Source organism: Salmo salar, chromosome 16 (genome assembly GCF_965601325.2).
Source record: "Salmo salar chromosome 16, fSalSal1, whole genome shotgun sequence".
Lineage (NCBI taxonomy): Eukaryota > Metazoa > Chordata > Actinopteri > Salmoniformes > Salmonidae > Salmo > Salmo salar.
The window spans coordinates 51,686,966-51,704,663 of NC_138306.1; the positions used below are offsets into that span (position 1 = coordinate 51,686,966).

A 17,698-nucleotide genomic window follows, 5' to 3' on the forward strand; every position below is an offset into this window, starting at 1 on the left:
GAATGGTAATCCGTTAACCTGATTATTCCACAGATGAAATTAGATCATTTTGGAAAGTGAACATGTCAATATAAGTAGTAAGTGCACCGGAATGGAGGTTCACCCATGGCATTTGCTGCAGTCCCAGGCCGTGATGGGGAAACTGTTGTTTTTGGTATGGTAATGAATGGTTCAGTCAAAAGAGCTTTGATGCCAACCTATCAGAAAGGGTGAAATCATTGCACAGACCCAAAATGTCTTTCCCTCTTTCCAATAGCTGCTCTATCAAATTGTACTTTACACCCAATTCACAGGTCCAGGTCAGCAAAAGGGTGAAACTGGGATTCAGTTAGAAACGGAATTCATTTGGGTGTAAAAAACTCAGGGGAGATGACCAGCTCAAGTAGGTCGTAGCTCTCAGAAACGAGGAAGGGGACATGACAGCACCCATGGCATGAGTCCACAGACGCGGGTGCTAAGCTAACCGATCAGATTAAAGGCTTTGCATCTGTCGCTTGCGTAATGACATTAAACAGTGCATCACAATTAAAGATAATCACAGATAATGAGCGCCACCAGCATAATTTGCGCCATCAGCAGCATAGCCAAAGACTAGAGAAACAAAGAGGAAAAAGTCTGCTACTGGAGAAGGAGGGTAACCATTGGATATCTGGGTCCTCAGCCAGCGGTTGGATGGTGTAGACAACGGATGTAATCCAACTTTGTGATCATCATCATGACACCATTTTCAGACGCTCATCCTCTGAGAATGGCCAATGTCAGTCCGAGCTGCCCAGATGCCAATTTCTCGGCAAGAGTGCCAACACGTAATTGCATGACACTGCCAATTTCAAGCATGAAAATGTTTTCTGAAAGCGACAGGAAACAAAAGCCCTCGATAAATATGGGGGCGACATCCTGGTTTGCATGCTGGGTAATGTATACTTTCAATGTCACCCCTCCCCTGCGAAAGCCAATGTAATTGCTGAGTAATCTGAGATATTTTCATTGTAAGGTTTGTTTGAATCCCTCCAATGAAGGATGTTTGTGGAGGGTTGGTTTATTAGCTGTAGCCCTAAAACATGTACAGGCATGCATGGCAGGACAGAGGAGCCGACTCAGGCGGGGGTGTAATTGCTGTCTGTGTAAAAATCCAGTCGCAGCATGAATGACAAATGCTCTGCAACGTGATGATGAGCGGCGCGCGTTCGGAGGCCCTTCTGGCAAATGAAACAATGGCTTTTCAACTGACCGATCGGGTCGCAGCATGGCTGATTTGATTTGCGCCGAAGATTTGTCATTGCGGAGAGCACCAGTGTGCATCGTACACACATATAATCACTGGCAGTCCTAGGACACCCTCAGGGTACAATCAGCCCTCGTCATTGGCTTCTCTCCCTCTCTCCTTCTCTCCCTCTCTCCCTCTCTCCTTCTCTCACTCTCTCCCGCTCTCTTTTCTTCCCCTTTTCTCAGGCTGGCTAACCCTGAACTAACATTCATTTTTTTAAAGTGTTTTATTTATTCTTGCACGACAGGTTCTATCGACAGTGCTCCCTAAACTGCAGGGGAGATTGTATCAGACACCATTCCTGGGATGCTAATAGAAGGGGGATTTTTAGTCTGCTGTCTCCGATCGGGAGCAGCGGGTAATGATAGCATAATTGCACCGTGATTCGTCCACCCCTGCACTTCTTGTTCCCCCGATTGCCCATTCATTCCTTTGCCCACCCTCTGCAACTCCAAGCTCCTCTATGCATCTATTCACTGATCCCTCCATCACTCGCTTGATTTGAATTAAACTCAAATCAAAATGCTCGTCGTATTGTTCTTGCGGCTTCATTTACTACTGGGTGTGGTTAAAGGAGTTGCTCTCCCACTTACAGGGTCATTGAGGTAAACGTAACGTGTGGATGTGAAGCGTGGGTAGATGCTCAATGTCACATCTCAGAGGGCCCCCTGGAGAAGTGGGGAACAGCCTTTCCTGCCTCTTGTGGGGGGGGAAAAGCAGGTGTGTCCTGCCAATATAACCGGAGGAGTACCACAACACTTAACGCGTCTAACAAACAGCACATTGATGTCACAGAGGCACAAGTAGAGAGAGAGAGTAAGGGAGACTCACACTGTTCTGTAGCATCATCAAGTGTGGGATGAGATACAGGCTCGCTGCAGCTTTCTACCCTCAGGGGAACCGCAGTACAAAGAGATCATACATCAGCATCCGTTAGTAATCGATGGAGAGGATTCTGCAAATTTATAGTCCTCTCTGCTAGTATCAGCCCTCATGCTTGGTAGCCTATGAGTGGGCCTTACTTTAGAGGCCTGTCTCTCATTCTTTCTCTCTTCCTGTCTGCTCTCTTTTCTTCACTCTCTTTTCTTCACCTTGTTCTATGTCTCTCTCTCTCTCTCTCATTCTCCCTTGGCAGCTGCTTATCCCTGCTCCACTCTTCCCCATGACTCAAACTAAACTGACTGGCCTTATTTCCTCAATCAAGTGGTCTCCAGGCGCCGACATGCCCGCCATGATGTCTGGCGCATGTGAGGTCATTGTCCGTACCCTGAAGATGAGAGATTACTTCTGCTGTACGCTTGGCACTGTCTTTCCCTCACAGCTGGATCAGTGGCCAGAGGGGTCAGGGGATAGGCCCAGATTCTCAATCCCCAACCGTGAGTCACAACTTGGCTCTTCTGAGTAGCGGTCAGGCGTGAGGAAAGCTCCAGAACCCTTGTTAGAAGACTCACAACAGACAGTGGGAGAGTACCCATGCTAATAACACTTAGCATTGGAAGGGCACTGCTAGTTAAGAAGCGCTAACTAGCCCCTTGTTGCTCGATAGCGGTTAATTCGTTCAGCTTGCATGATTAAGTACAGTAATTGCTAAGTTGCCGCAGTGTACCACGACTGAATGGATAATTAGCCTGCAAGTGTTGTATGTTTCCTTCCGTGATCGAAAGTGTGCTGTGGCTAGTGTTACGGTTGTTTCTTTATGGAAAGACCAGTGGTGATAGACAGAGCACTCCTTTGGGCACTCCTCTAATCATAGTCGTGTGGGGTTGGGTGTGGTCTGGTGGGTGGGTTGGGTTGGGTGGGGGTGTGGTCTGGTGGGGTTGGGTTGGGTGGAGTGGGATGGAGTGTGGTGGGGTGGTGTTGGGTTGGGTGTGGTGGAGTGTGGTGGAGTGGGGTTAGGTGTGGTGGGGTGGCGTTGGGTGTGGGGTTGGGTGTGGTGGAGTGGAGTGGGGTTGGGTTGGGTGGGGTTGGGTGTGGTGGAGTGGGGTTGGGTTGGGTGTGGTGGAGTGGGGTTGGGTGGGGTGGAGTCGGGTTGGGTGTGGTGGGATGGGGTTGAGTGGGGTGGAGTTGGTTGTGGTGGGATGGGGTGGGGTGGAGTTGGGTTGGGTGGGATGGGGTTGGGTGTGGTGGAGGGGAGTGGAGTGGGGTTGGGTGTGGTGGAGTTGGGTGGGATGGGGTTGGGTGTGGTGGAGTTGGGTGTGGTGGGATGGGGTTGGGTGTGGTGAAGTTGGGTGTAGTGGGATGGGGTTGGGTGTGGTGGAGTTGGGTGTGGTGTGGTGGAGTTGGGTGTGGTGGGATGGGGTTGGGTGTGGTGGTGTTGGGTGTGGTGGAGTTGGGTGTGGTGGGATGGGGTTGGGTGTGATGGGATGGGGTGGGGTTGAGTGTGGTGGAGTGGAGTGGGGTTGGGTGTGGTTGGAGTTGGGTGTAGTGGGATTGGGTTGGGTGTGGTGGAGTTGGGTGTGGTGTGGTGGAGTTGGGTGTGGTGGGATGGGGTTGGGTGTGGTGGTGTTGGGTGTGGTGGAGTTGGGTGTGGTGGGATGGGGTTGGGTGTGGTGGAGTGAGGTGTGGTGTAGTTGGGTGTGGTGGGATGGGGTTGGGTGTGGTGGAGTTGGGTGTGGTGGGATGGGGTTGGGTGTGGTGGTGTTGGGTGTGGTGGAGTTGGGTGTGGTGGGATGGGGTTGGGTGTGGTGGAGTGAGGTGTGGTGTAGTTGGGTGTGGTGGGATGGGGTTGGGTGTGGTGGAGTTGGGTGTGGTGGGATGGGGTTGGGTGTGGTGGAGTGGGGTGGGGTTGGGTGTAGTGGGGTTGGGTTGTGTGGAGTGGAGTGGGGTAGGGTGGGATGGGGTTGGGTGTAGTGGGGTGGGGTTGGGTGGGGTAGGGTGGAGTGGGGTGGGGTGTGGTGGTGTGTGGTGGGATGGGGTAGGGTAGGGTGGGATGGGGTTGGGTTGGGTGGAGTGGAGTGGGGTGTGATGGTGTGTGGTGGGATGAGGTAGGGTGGGGTGGGGTGGGTAGGGTTGTGTGGTACATGAGGGGCACAAACTGTTGTTTAGGTTTGTTTGAGTACTCACTCACAGGTACTTGAGATTCAGGCGTTATATTTTCAGATTGGTCGGCTTTGTTTGTGTGGGCTGCTGTGTGTCTCCGATTGGTTTAGCCCAGTAAACCCGGAGGCAGGAAGTCGGAGGCAGGAAGTCGGAGGCAGGTGTCTCTGGTTTTCTTTTTCCCTCCTCGGGTTCCAACGTCTCCTGGCCCCCTGGTGCTTGAGGTCGGGACTTCTCAGGACTCAGAGGACTGCTGTTTTCTGGCCTCATCAAGATGATCCTAATCTGCTTTATTGGTTTATCCGAGTTGTCTCTGCGCCCAGCGTAATCTCGAGCTCTAGAGGTGTAGCTGTCTGCTGTTATCTAAACCCAATTCAGATTAGGATATCCGGTTAGAACTAATGGAGTGTGAATGGGTACTGTAAATAACAGGTTACAGTTAGGTCACACAATCATGATATTCAAGGAAGAGAGGATTTCATTTTGAAATATCTCTCATGCAATTTTCTTCCCTATGTGTAAGGAGTGGTATTTGGATTGAGCTGTGTTAGAATGGATATCGTGATCCCTCTTGTGATTCTCAGGGAACATTAAAGCAGGACATTCATTCTTGTTTTACCAAGTACCTAAAAGTGTTCTGGTTGATAAACACTTATTTAGACTCGCTATGGAGTAGTGCTACTGCAGTAGCAGAGTAACTAGTTAATTAATTTAACCAACACCAATAACCATGTCTTTTTCCTTTCTCCCTTCTACAGAGGACTTGCTCCCGGGAGGATTCCCCAACATAGACATGGGTCCCCAGCTGAAGGTGGTCGAGCGGACCCGGACAGCCACCATGCTCTGTGCTGCCAGCGGCAACCCCGACCCAGAAATCACCTGGTTTAAGGACTTCCTGCCCATAGACCCCAACGCAAGTAACGGGCGAATCAAACAGCTGCGCTCAGGTAAGGAAATTGTGTTCACGCTGTTGCTTAGCTATACATTCAGCTGCCCTGGTTGCTTAGCTATACATTCAGCTGCCCTGGTTGCTTAGCTATACATTCAGCTGCCCTGGTTGCTTAGCTATACATTCAGCTGCCCTGGTTGCTTAGCTACACCTTCAGCTGCCCTGGTTGCTTAGCTACACCTTCAGCTGCCCTGGTTGCTTAGCTACACCTTCAGCTGCAACTGGTTGCTTTTTAAATGCAAAAGGGTGAGCGGCCATGATTCCGATTGTGAGTGCTATAGCTTAGCCCTGAAACCTTATGATTGATACGCGGTGACTGGGTGGATAATTTGGGCTTGATTCTGTTCAGAAGATCTGATCAAGGGCAGGTCAAAAAAATATTCAATAGGTCCCAGAAATGTGTAATAGAGAGAAACAGAGCTTGGTATAATTTTCTCCCCCTCAGTACTGGAAGTGTAGGTGTGATCTCGTAGCCGTTGATTAAACCTTAATGAGAGAGACCCAGTGCAGCAAAGTCTTACAATATATATATCATTAAAGTGGTCCCAGGCAACAGGGGGTAGATTTTTTAGGTTGACAATGTGTCACCATCAGAAAAATGCAATACATGCTATTTGATTTGCAGCTGCTAACACTAAATAAATAGTCTGTCTCAACTGAGTTCTTGTCCTAGATGTGGCCCTTGCGAAGCGCACACTAAAACACTTGATTTGTGATAAATATAGAAAATAGCTGTTTTCTAGGACCTTTGGCTCGTAAGAAGTGAGCAAATTACAGCTAAAAATATCCACTTGAAATTCACCAAAATAAATTCCATGGTGGCAAAAAAAAAAGGGTTCATTCATTTAGATGATGTCGTACAACTTTCTGAGTGCTCCGTGTCTTGGTGTTACCCGACAGGGGGTTTCTCTGTGGGGGTATCAGGAGCTCACGGAGTGCTTTGGAGATGCTGAGGTTGTGTGCAAAAATGCTCTTGACTTCCCTATCTGAGGACAGCAGTCCCCCATGAGGGATTCCTATGAAGCTGAGTTTTTCTTCCACTTATGTTAATGTCTAGAGTCTAGAGCTGGTTTTAGCACTCATTCAGCTTCATCCTGTGCAGTGACGGTAGGAGGGAAGACTCATTGGGCTTCGTTTATAGATTGTACGGACAAACATGCATACTGATGCATGATTAGGCTTGACATATCCTGAGATGTATGTGTGTTTTGCTTGTTGCTGTTGTTGTTATTCATCCGTGAAGCTCGAAGAGTTACAGAGAAAGCTGGTTGGGTTTTTACTGGATTTTCTCCTGCTTTCTCCTGTCTGATATTGTACGTGTCTACCCCCCTGTTTGCTCTCTCACCTGTCTCTCTGTTCCACAATGTCTTTATTTTTTTGCCGTGTCTGCACTTTTTTACACTCAGAGCGGATTGCCTCGCTGTGTCTCTGTCTGTTGTCTGTCTGTCCGTTGAGATGCTGTTGTCACTGAATGCACATCATGCAGATGTCAACAACCTCTATCTGAACAAAGTTCTTAGTTCATACCACTAACCAATAACAATAACAAAATGGAACTAAAGCCAAATAACTCATTTTCTAACCTGAAGTTGAACACTATTTAATAATTAAAGTGTTTTTTTTCCAATTTTCTAAACACTTCTAAATACTTTGCCCCTGATATGCATCCTAGATGTTTTACCCCTTGGTACAATGAATAAAGCATTTGGCAAAGTGCGTTTTGAGAGGTAGCATCCCCAAGTAATAAAGCCAGTATTTGAAATAAATACGATTTTTTTTAAATGATCGCAAACTTGCCAACTTGAGTTCTACACACAAGTCAAGAAGTGGTACATGTACTTAATGCTAACCTTTTGCTGCCTGAACGCCTGTGTGAAATATTACATTTTTGTGTGAAAAATGTCATGTAATAATCACATTCTGGGGTCATAAAGATCAACCTTAGCAGTGTCGTTCCAGCACTCTAGGTGGTCCTGCTAGCAGCACCTAAACCCTAAAATTAATTGTTCTGTTTTTCCTTCTTTCTATTTGTTTTTCTGTTCCATTATGATTTTCAGAAGCCTTTGGTAAGTGTCTTACTAAGTCCACAAACATCCCCATTGTCCCCGAAGCAGATGGCATTTTAACTACTTTTAAAATGCATGCCCCGCATCCTCTCTCCCACGTCCTTCCTCCCTCTCTTCTTCTCTCTGTCCCTTTCCTACCCTTCCTTTTTTACTTGTATCTTTTCCCACCCACTATGCGAACCGTCTTTGGCTCCCAGATTCAAGTAGAAAGGTGAAACAAGGATAGGAACCTGAGATGTGTGGTGTGTGTGTTCAACACACCTCTCATCCACTACTCACGAACAGGAACCAGGCTGTCCAAGCTACTCTCACCACCTGTGTAGACAGTTTCACATGCTGTTGTGTAAAATTGGACAATATGATGAGTATACTAGTATTAATAAGATGAGTATAAAAGTATTAATAAGATGAGTATACAAGTATTAATTAGATGAGTATACTAGTATTAATTGGATGAGTATACCAGTATTAATAAGATGAGTGCACAAGTATTAATAAGACGAGTATACTAGTATTAATAGGATGAGTGTATTAGTATTAATTAGATGAGTATACTGGTATTAATTGGATGAGTGTACCAGTATTAATACGATGAGTGTACCAGTATTAATTAGATGAGTATACCAGTATTAATAAGATGAGTATACCAGTATTAATAAGATGAGTATACTAGTATTAATAAGATGAGTATACTAGTATTAATTAGATGAGTGTACATGTATTAATAAGACAAGTATATTAGTATTAATAAGATGAGTGTACTAGTATTAATTAGATGGGTATACTAGTATTAATTGGATGAGTATACTAGTATTAATAAGATGAGTGTACCAGTATTAATTAGATTAGTATAGTAGTATGAATTGGATGAGTATACTAGTATTAACAAGATGAGTATACTAGTATTAATTAGGTGAGTGTACTAGTATTAATAAGATGAGTATACTAGTATTAATAAGATGAGTATACTAGTATTAATTGGATGAGTGTACAAGTATTAATAAGACGAGTATACTAGTATTAATACGATGGGTGTACAAGTATTAATTAGATGAGTATACTAGTATTAATTGGATGAGTATACTAGTATTAATAAGATGAGTGTACCAGTATTAATTAGATGAGTATACTAGTATTAATTAGATTAGTATACTAGCATTAATTGGATGAGTATACTAGTATTAATAAGATGAGCATACTAGTATTAATTAGATGAGTATACCAGTATTAATAAGATGAGTATACTAGTATTAATTAGATGAGTGTACTAGTATTAATAAGATGAGTATACTAGTATTAATAAGATGAGTATACTACAGTCGTGGCCAAAAGAATGACACAAATATTAATTTTCACAAAGTTTGCTGCTTCATTGTTTTTAGATATTTTTGTCAGATGTTACTATGGATACTGAAGTATAATTACAAGCATTTCATAAGTGTCAAAGGATTTTATTGACAATTACATGAAGTTGATGCAGAGTCAATATTTGCAGTGTTGACCCTTCTTTTTCAAGACCTCTGCAATCCGCCCTGGCATGCTGTCAATTAACTTCTGGGCCACATCCTGACTGATAGCAGCCCATTCTTGCATAATCAATGCTTAGAGTTTGTCAGAATTTGTGGGTTTTTGTTTGTTTGGGGATTGACCACAAGTTCTCAATGAGATTAAGGTCTGGGGAGTTTCCTGGCCAGGGACCCAAAATATCGATGTTTTGTTCCCTGAGCCACTTAGTTATCACTTTTGCCTTATGGCAAGGTGCTCCATCATGCTGGAAAAGGCATTGTTCATCACCAAACTGTTCCTGGATGGTTGGGAGAAGTTTCTCTCGGAGGGTGTGTTGGAACCATTCTTTATTCATGGCTGTGTTCTTAGGCAAAATTGTGAGTGAGCCCACTCCCTTGGCTAAGAAGCAACCCCACACATGAATGGTCTCAGGATGCTTTACTGTTGGCATGACACAGGACTGATGGTAGCGCTCACCTTGTCTTCTCCGGACAAGCTTTTTTCCAGATGCCCCAAACAATCAGAAAGGGGATTCATCAGAGAAAATGACTTTACCCCAGTCTTCAGCAGTCCAATCCCTGTAAATTTTGCAGAATATCAGTCTGTCCCTGATGTTTTTCCTGGAGAGATGTGGCTTCTTTGCTGCCCTTTTTGACACCGGGCCATCCTCCAAAAGTCTTTGCCTCACTGTGCGTGCAGATGCACTCACACCTGCCTTTTGCCATTCCTGAGCTAGCTCTGTACTGGTGGTGCTCAGATCCCGCAGCTGAATCCAATTTAGGAGACGGTCCTGGCGCTTGCTGGACTTTCTTGGGCACCCTGAAGCCTTCTTCACAACAATTGACACGCTCTCCTTGAAGTTCTTGATGATCCGATAAATGGTTGATTTAGGTGCAATCTACTGGCAGCAATATCCTTGCCTGTGAAGCCCTTTTTTGTGCAAAGCAATGATGACGGCACGTGTTTCCTTGCAGGTAACCATGGTTGACAGAGGAAGAACAATGATTCCAAGCACCACCCTCCTTTTGAGGCTTCCAGTCTGTTATTCGAACTCAATCAGCATGACAGAGTGATCTCCAGCCTTGTCCTCGTCAACACTCACACCTGTGTTAACCTCTTGGGGCTAGGTGGGACGCTAGCGTGCCACCTGTGGTGCACTCCATCAACAGCAGGTGCATTTCAAGAGCGGCAAATTTGAATCCAAATAAATGTCAAAATTCAAATTTTTCAAAAATACAACTATGTTACACCATTTGAAAGATAAACATCTCCTTAATCTAACCACGTTTTACGATTTCAAAAAGGTTTTACGGCGAAAGCATAAATTTAGAGTATGTTAGGACAGTACATTTACAAGAGTTGTGTGTAATGTTTTGTCAAGTCAAAGACAGGGTCACCAAAACCATAAAACCAGCTAAAATGATACACTAACCTTTTACAATCTCCATCAGATGACACTCCTAGGACATTATGTTAGACAATGCATGCATTTTTAGTTCTATCAAGTTCATATTTATATACAAAAACAGCGTTTTACTATGGCATTGATGTTGAGGAAATCGTTTCCCTCCAATAACCGGCAGTCAAGTCAGCGTCACAAATTAAATAATTAAAATTAGAAAACATTGGTAAAATATTATATTGTCATTTAAAGAATTATAGATTTACATCTTTTGAACGCAATCAACTTGCCAGATTTAAAAATAACCTTACTGGGAAATCACACTTTGCAATAATCTGAGCACTGTGCCCAGAAAAATACGCGTTGCGATACAGACTAGACGTCATGTTGGGGAGATCTAAAATCGAAAATACTATGTAAATAATCCATTACCTTTGATTCTCTTCATCAGATGTCACTTCCAGGTATCACAGGTCCATAACGAATGTAGTTTTGTTCAAAAAAGCTCATCATTTATGTCCAAAAATCTCCGTCTCGTTAGCACATGATGTAAGCCAGCCGGACTTCTCGTCATGAACGAGGGGAAAAAATATATTTCCGTTCGTTCAAACATGTCAAACGTTGTATAGCATAAATCATTAGGGCCTTTTTTAACCAGAACATGAATAATATTCAAGGTGGACGAATGCATAGCCTTTTATAACGTATTGGAACGAGGGTACCCAACATGAAGTAGCGCGCCAGGTGTCTAATGGGACATCACCGTTCCATGGCTCTTGTTCGGTCAGATCTCCCTCCAGAAGACTCAAAACACTTTGTAAAGGCTGGTGACATCTAGTGGAAGCAATAGGAAGTGCCAAACTATTCCTAAACCCCTGTGTTTTTCAATGGGATAGGTTTAAAGTCAATACAACACATCAGGTATCCACTTCCTGTCAGAAAATGTCTCAGGGTTTTGCCTGCCAAATGAGTTCTGTTATACTCACAGACACCATTCAAACAGTTTTGGAAACTTTAGAGTGTTTTCTATCCATATATAATAAGTATATGCATATTCTAGTTACTGGGTAGGATTAGTAACCAGATTAAATCGGGTACATTTTTTTTATCCAGACGTGCAAATGCTGCCCCCTAGACCCAACAGGTTAACAAGAGAATCACTGGCATGATGTCAGCTGGTCCTTTTGTGGCAGGGCTGAAATGCAGTGGAAATGTTTTGGGGGGATTCAGATCATTTGCATGGCATAGAGGGACTTTGCAATTAATTGCAATTCATCTGAGCACTCTTCATAACATTCTGGAATATATGCAAATTGCCATCATACAAACTGAGGCAGCAGACTTTGTGAAAATTAATATTTGTGTCATTCTCAAAACTTTTGTATTAATAAGATACGTGTACCAGTATGGATAAGATGAGTATACTAGTATTAATTAGATGAGTATACAATTATTAATAAGATGAGTATACCAGTATTAATAAGATGAGTATACTAGTATTTATTAGATGAGTATACTCGTATTAATTAGACGAGTATACTAGTATTAATTAGATGAGTATACTAGTATTAATTAGATGAGTATACTAGTATTAATTAGACGAGTATACTAGTATTAATTAGATGAGTATACTAGTATTTATTAGATGAGTATACTAGTATTAATTAGATGAGTATACTAGTATTAATTACACGAGTATACTAGTATTAATTAGATGTGTATACTAGTATTAATTAGATGAGTATGCTAGTATTAATAGGATGAGTGTACTAGTATTAATTAGATGTGTATACTAGTGTTAATTAGATGAGTATGCTAGTATTAATACGATGAGTGTACTAGTATTAATTAGATGAGTATACTAGTATTAATAAGAAGAAGGTTACCTAGAAACCCTGAAGTTTATGAACAGACAAATATGACCTTTACCCCCCCCCCCCCCCCCCCCACACACACACACACACACAGTGAACCTCTCATTAGAAAGCACACAGTCGAGGGCTTCAATGACCCTGAGAATTTATACAAAAACAAGCCTTCATTCCATAAAGGCAGGAAGGTGTAGTGGTGACGGGGTGAACTGGAGTTGTTTCCAGGTTTTGGGGGGCGCTGCAGGAGAGTTGTGTGGCTGAACCCTCCAGCCCCACGCTGTGGCCAGCTCAACCTTCCCTCCTTAGCCAAATGTTTTCTCAATAAAAACTTTTCCTGCTGCCCAATGCTCCCCCACTGTCTAACAAAACTCCAACTAAAGCTTTGTTGCCCTTTCCAAGTGTTATGGATTGGGTCTACATTTTTGTATTTTTTTTTTTACCACATTTCCACACTTCAGATTTTATCTGAGGCCGGCTTTTTGAGACTATCTGTTATAATTTGCAGTATTGAAAACATTCAAATTCATGCCTTTAGTAGTCTGTGAGAGAAACAAGTCTTCTTTGCCTCTTTTGTTTTTAAATATGAAGGTCTATAATAGCTATGTTAGCTGCGAAGACGGCTAGCTGTTGTTACTGGAGATCCCAGTCTACCAGCAAGCCTCATTTACGCTGTTGAGAAAAAGGCCTGCCGCGCTCGAACCCCCTCAGCTGCCATCATTTCCAGTTGAGCAGCTGAACGCTTATTTTCTTTAATCTCCCCTTTCCAAACGGAACGGAGCAGACCTGCTCAAGGTTGAATAAATACTTCAAAATTGTTTCTCTCTTTGGGTGTGGGGGGGGGGGGGGTCTTTGTTTAGTTTGGTTGAATTTATTTCCTCTACTTAGTACCCCATGCCTCTACTTAGTACCCCATGCCTCTTTCTGTTTGTTTGAAGCATTAATTAGTTTTGGTGTCAGACATCTCTGAGTCAGTCATATGTGGGAACTTACCAAGGTGTGTGTAAATCACTCTGGACACTCCCGGCAGTACCCTTGGAGACTTTAAACGTTGAGGAAGACATATGGAAAAGTTGCTGTGGTGGTTAAACTTCCTGAATAGGGGTTATGTTTTTTTAGTTTTTTTGCCTGTTGTTGGCTGTTGCTGTGGCACTTGATTTAACTGGAGGGGGACGGCTTTCTCCTACACCCCTTCCTCAGAAACACACACTACCATCCCAGTACCATACACACATGCTGGTGTGTTTACTTTCTCCTACACCCCTACACCCCTTCCTCACAAACACACACTACCATCCCAGTACCATACACACATGCTGGTGTGTTTACCATGTACACCTCACACCTTAACAATGTGGCTTTTTAGCCACACAAAACATACAAACAACACAAAAAGCCCTTCATTTGGACGCGGCGCGTGTACTGTTGAGCCTCTGGAGACAGTGCTGGTGCTGGCTGGATGGATGTGCCAGGTCCATACTGACTGCTGTGCTGATATTTACGTGTAGACTCCCCGAGGTGAGCTCCTTTTGGAGGTGTGGAAGAGGACTGACATTTCTCTCCTGTCCCCATGGCTCCCGACCCCAGGCCCTCGCTGCCCTTGTCAGGCTGAGCAGATTATCAAGAGAGAAGGGAGAGAACAATAAAAACTGGTAGAGAGAGGGGAGGTGGGATGCATACATATTCATAAAGAATGAGGTCTTTATTTGGTCTCTTTTTATATTAGGTTTGGAATATGACCCAAATCTTTCTCAAGATACTGGATGGTTTGGCGCTCCACATGAGCTGTGTGCATTTTTGTACACACACACACACACACACACACACACACACACACACACACACACACACACACACGCGCGCGCTCAGAAACACATGTGCATACACCCAGCACAGATACACTAAACATCACAGAGGTGGGGGCAAGGGTAGAGCAGCAAGAGACGGCCTGATTCAGATGGACAGATGTGTTTTAACATCCAGGGGGCCAGGAGCCCAGATAGGTCTCTATGGAAACGAGAAGGTCATCCAGACATCCGAGAGGGTCAAACCCTGGCACTTGGCCTACCCCCCCCCCCCACCACCACCCCCACCTCCCTCCATCTCCAACCCAGATGGACTCGGTCTCTGGCCAGATTGGCATTGCCTCTGGACAGCTAGCCGCATCCACAACCACACGTTCAACCACATGTAGAAGGATTTCATACACAAGGTTGGGGGCATTATGCAGCGTCAATGACGCCACACTGCTGGCAGAAGGTCTTTGGCCGTGGAGGTACATTTGGGTCACTCCCACCATAAGCTGATTAAGCCACACTTCACCGGAGCTTAAAATCAGAGTTTATGACTTGCGTGTGTATACTGTAATAAGGCAGGTGGATCTGAACCAGTGCTACACATGGTGATTTTCATCATCCTTAGTGGTTAACGTTGACCCGAGCCCTTCAGTGTTCAATTTACATAGAGTGGCATTGTTAGTCAATTGAGCCCTGAATTTAAGGATTTTTTCCTCATTTTCAGAGGGCATTCCTTCGCTTAAGCTCTGAGAGAAGGATGAAACCTACAGTTTTAATTTGTCTTCCTGTTCCCTTCCTGTTCTCTTCCTGGTCCCTTCCTGTTCCCTTCCTGGTCCCTTCCTGTTACCTTCCTGTTCTCTTCCTGGTCCTTTCCTGGTCCCTTCCTGGTCCCTTCCTGGTCCCTTCCTGTTCCCTTCCTGTTCCCTTCCTGTTCCTTTGCTTTCATTGTTTTCTATAAATGATCATGAAGTTTTGATGGTTTCTTTCACTATTCAAAATGCCTTCTTCTCTTCTTCCCTGGAACCAATCGCTTTGAACTTCTCAACTCCTCATTTTCCACACACTAAATCTTCCTCCCTATCCCCTCTTTTTAATACTCAGGATCCACAAACCTGCTTTATTAACCTTAACCTAACCTAACCTAACCTCATCTAACCTAACCCCACCTAACCAAACCTTAACTAGTAACTCCTTACTCCTAACTAAAATTCTGACTTCAGAGAACAAATAAACCCACAAGCTTCTTGCTGCCCTTGAATTCCAACTCTAACAACTGAACAGTCCCAAACCCTGTTCCCCTTTCTGTGTGATTGGATATCTCTGATTGGATATCTCTGATATGAGCATTTAAAAAGGATGCCATGTGTTGCAGGTTAGCCATGGTATCCATATTTCTAGGGATGTAACATCCATGGAGATTCAAAAAAACAGTCAAAACATCTAAGCTCAACACTCACACCTCCCCACTGCTGGCAAAACAAAGAAGCACTCTGAACCCAGAGGAGGAAGAGCAGCCCTAGAACATAATCCATTATAAATCACATCTTCAGTTCCAACATGGCTTACACACGTAGGTTCTCTGTACTGCTATGAAAGACAGGGGGTTTGTGTCTGTGATTGTAGCTCCCTGTAGTCACACTGGTACACAGGTCAGGGATGTAGAGTCATTCACAACAGGCTGCATTAACCTTTAACCCCTTCTTGCGTTGTGTACCGCGGGCCCTGGCACTAAGTAGGGCACCTCCGCTGGGCTGGCGCCACCCTGGTGGCGCTCTCAGGGGGAAGCCCAGGGCAGAGCACTGTCAGTTTGCTATTCTGACTCAGAGTGGGAGGGAGGGAGAAAGAGAGAGCAAGAGTGGCACAAAGTAGAGCAAGAGAGGGACAGACAACAGGAGGAGCATCAGAGGCACAGACAACAGGAGGAGCATCAGAGAGGCACAGACAACAGGAGGAGCATCAGAGAGGCACAGACAACAGGAGGATCATCAGAGAGGGCAAGAGTGTGAGAGGAAAAGTAGAGAGGCTGAGTGAAAACGAGAGCAAAATTGTTGAGTAAAATTGCATACAATGGCAGAGACTAAGAGGAATAGTGAGAGGGTCTGAAAGAAAATGAATAACATACTAGGAGGTTGACCCTCTTCCCACTCAAGTCCCCATTTCAGGGGGACCTAGGTTTGGTAGAAACTCAGGAGAGCCACACTACCCCCAATTAGGTGCCATCCACATGCCTTTTATAGTGCCTCTGGCCAGCCTCTCTGCTACAGAGTCCTGGTAGTCTGGTACCAGGGCTGTCAACTGTTTGGCTTCCCAGACCACAAGGTCACTTGGCTGGGAAAGGGCTATGTGATCTTAGCAGGCACATTGACTTAGGTCCAGTCCTCTTTTGACTCCCCTTATCAGTGTTAATAGTGGCAATGATAAAACATACACTCCAAGACCCCAAGGCTCTCTCCGAGCTCAGACGCTGCTTTGTGTTCCCACCTTAATATGGATGAGTAGGAGAGAGGGAGGGGGGGGGGGGAGGAGAGAGGGAGGGGGGGAGGAGGAGAGAGGGAGGAGAGGAGAGGAGGAGAGGAGGAGGAGAGAGGGAGAGGAGGAGAGAGGGGGAGGAGGAGAGAGGGAGAGGAGGAGAGGAGGAGAGAGAAAGGAAGTGAGAGGAGGAGAGAGTGAGAGGAGAAGAGAGGGCGAGGAGGAGAGAAGGGTACAAGAGTGTGCCCACCATACCAACTTTCTGTTCCTTTGTGAGACCAGCAGTGGGAGGTCTTTCAAGTCCCATTGAATAAATTCCGTTGATAAGAAACTCTAAAACACTTTGATCATGACGGCCAATTAGCAAGGAACTGGTTGATTCACAAAAACAAATAACTCCTACTAACGTTAATCTTGAACTAAACTGTTGTTTTGTATCTCTTCTTCCAGAGGGTACCCCCATCCGAGGTAAGACTATAACTAACAACACAACTGAACCTTGACCTCTAATCTAACCAGATTGAATCCATTCTTATTCAAATGAAGTGACTAAACTGAGCTAGCTCCTTCTCCAAAACAAATCAAGACTTTTCTATTACCAGCGAACGGTCCTCTTTTTGTCCTCTGTGTCTTTATCTACGTGTGTGTATCTGTTTTTTTTTCTTCCTATTTTGTGTTTCATTCCATCCTTGCCGTGCAATTGTTTAATGTGTGTGTGTGCGTGTATGTGTGTTTTGTGTTTGTTTACCTCTTGAATGTGAGAATTACCGGAAAAATTGCAATCTGGTGGAGCGATGGGTGATTAACAGGAGGAAAATGGTGGTTAAGGGGGTTATTAGGGATGGTTAAGGGGGTTATTAGGGATGGTTGGGGGGTTATTAGGGATGGTTGGGGGGTTATTAGGGATGGTTGGGGGGTTATTAGGGGTGGTTGGGGGAGAAGGATGGTGGTTGGGGGGAGAAGGATGGGGGTTGGAGGAGAAGGTTGGTGGTTGGGGGTTATTAGGGGTGGTTGGGGGAGAAGGATGGTGGTTGGGGGTTATTAGGGATGGTTGGGGGGAGAAGGATGGTGGTTGGGGGTTATTAGGGATGGTTGGGGGGAGAAGGATGGTGGTTGGGGGTTATTAGGGATGGTTGGGGGGAGAAGGATGGTGGTTGGGGGTTATTAGGGGTGGTTGGGGTTATTAAGGGTGGTTTAAGGGTGGTTGGGGTTATTAGGGGTGGTTGGGGGGAGAAGGATGGTGGTTGGGGGGAGAAGAATGGTGGTTGGGGGTTATTAGGGCTGGTTGGGGGAGAAGGATGGTGGTTGGGGGAGAAGGATGGTGGTTGGGGGTTATTAG

General features: G+C 44.9%; 1 protein-coding gene across 7 annotated transcripts in view; it reads left to right on the forward strand.

The window, feature by feature from the left end:
* The window catches only part of ptprsa (protein tyrosine phosphatase receptor type Sa), a 422,798-nt gene that overhangs the window by 248,277 nt on the left and 156,823 nt on the right, over window positions 1–17,698 (forward strand). For all 7 annotated transcript variants that reach the window (XM_082962769.1, XM_082962771.1, XM_082962772.1 and 4 more), the window contains one exon: window positions 5,062–5,250. In XM_082962769.1, coding sequence (XP_082818895.1) covers window positions 5,062–5,250 — 189 coding nt within the window. The remainder of the gene's footprint in view (window positions 1–5,061; window positions 5,251–17,698) is intronic.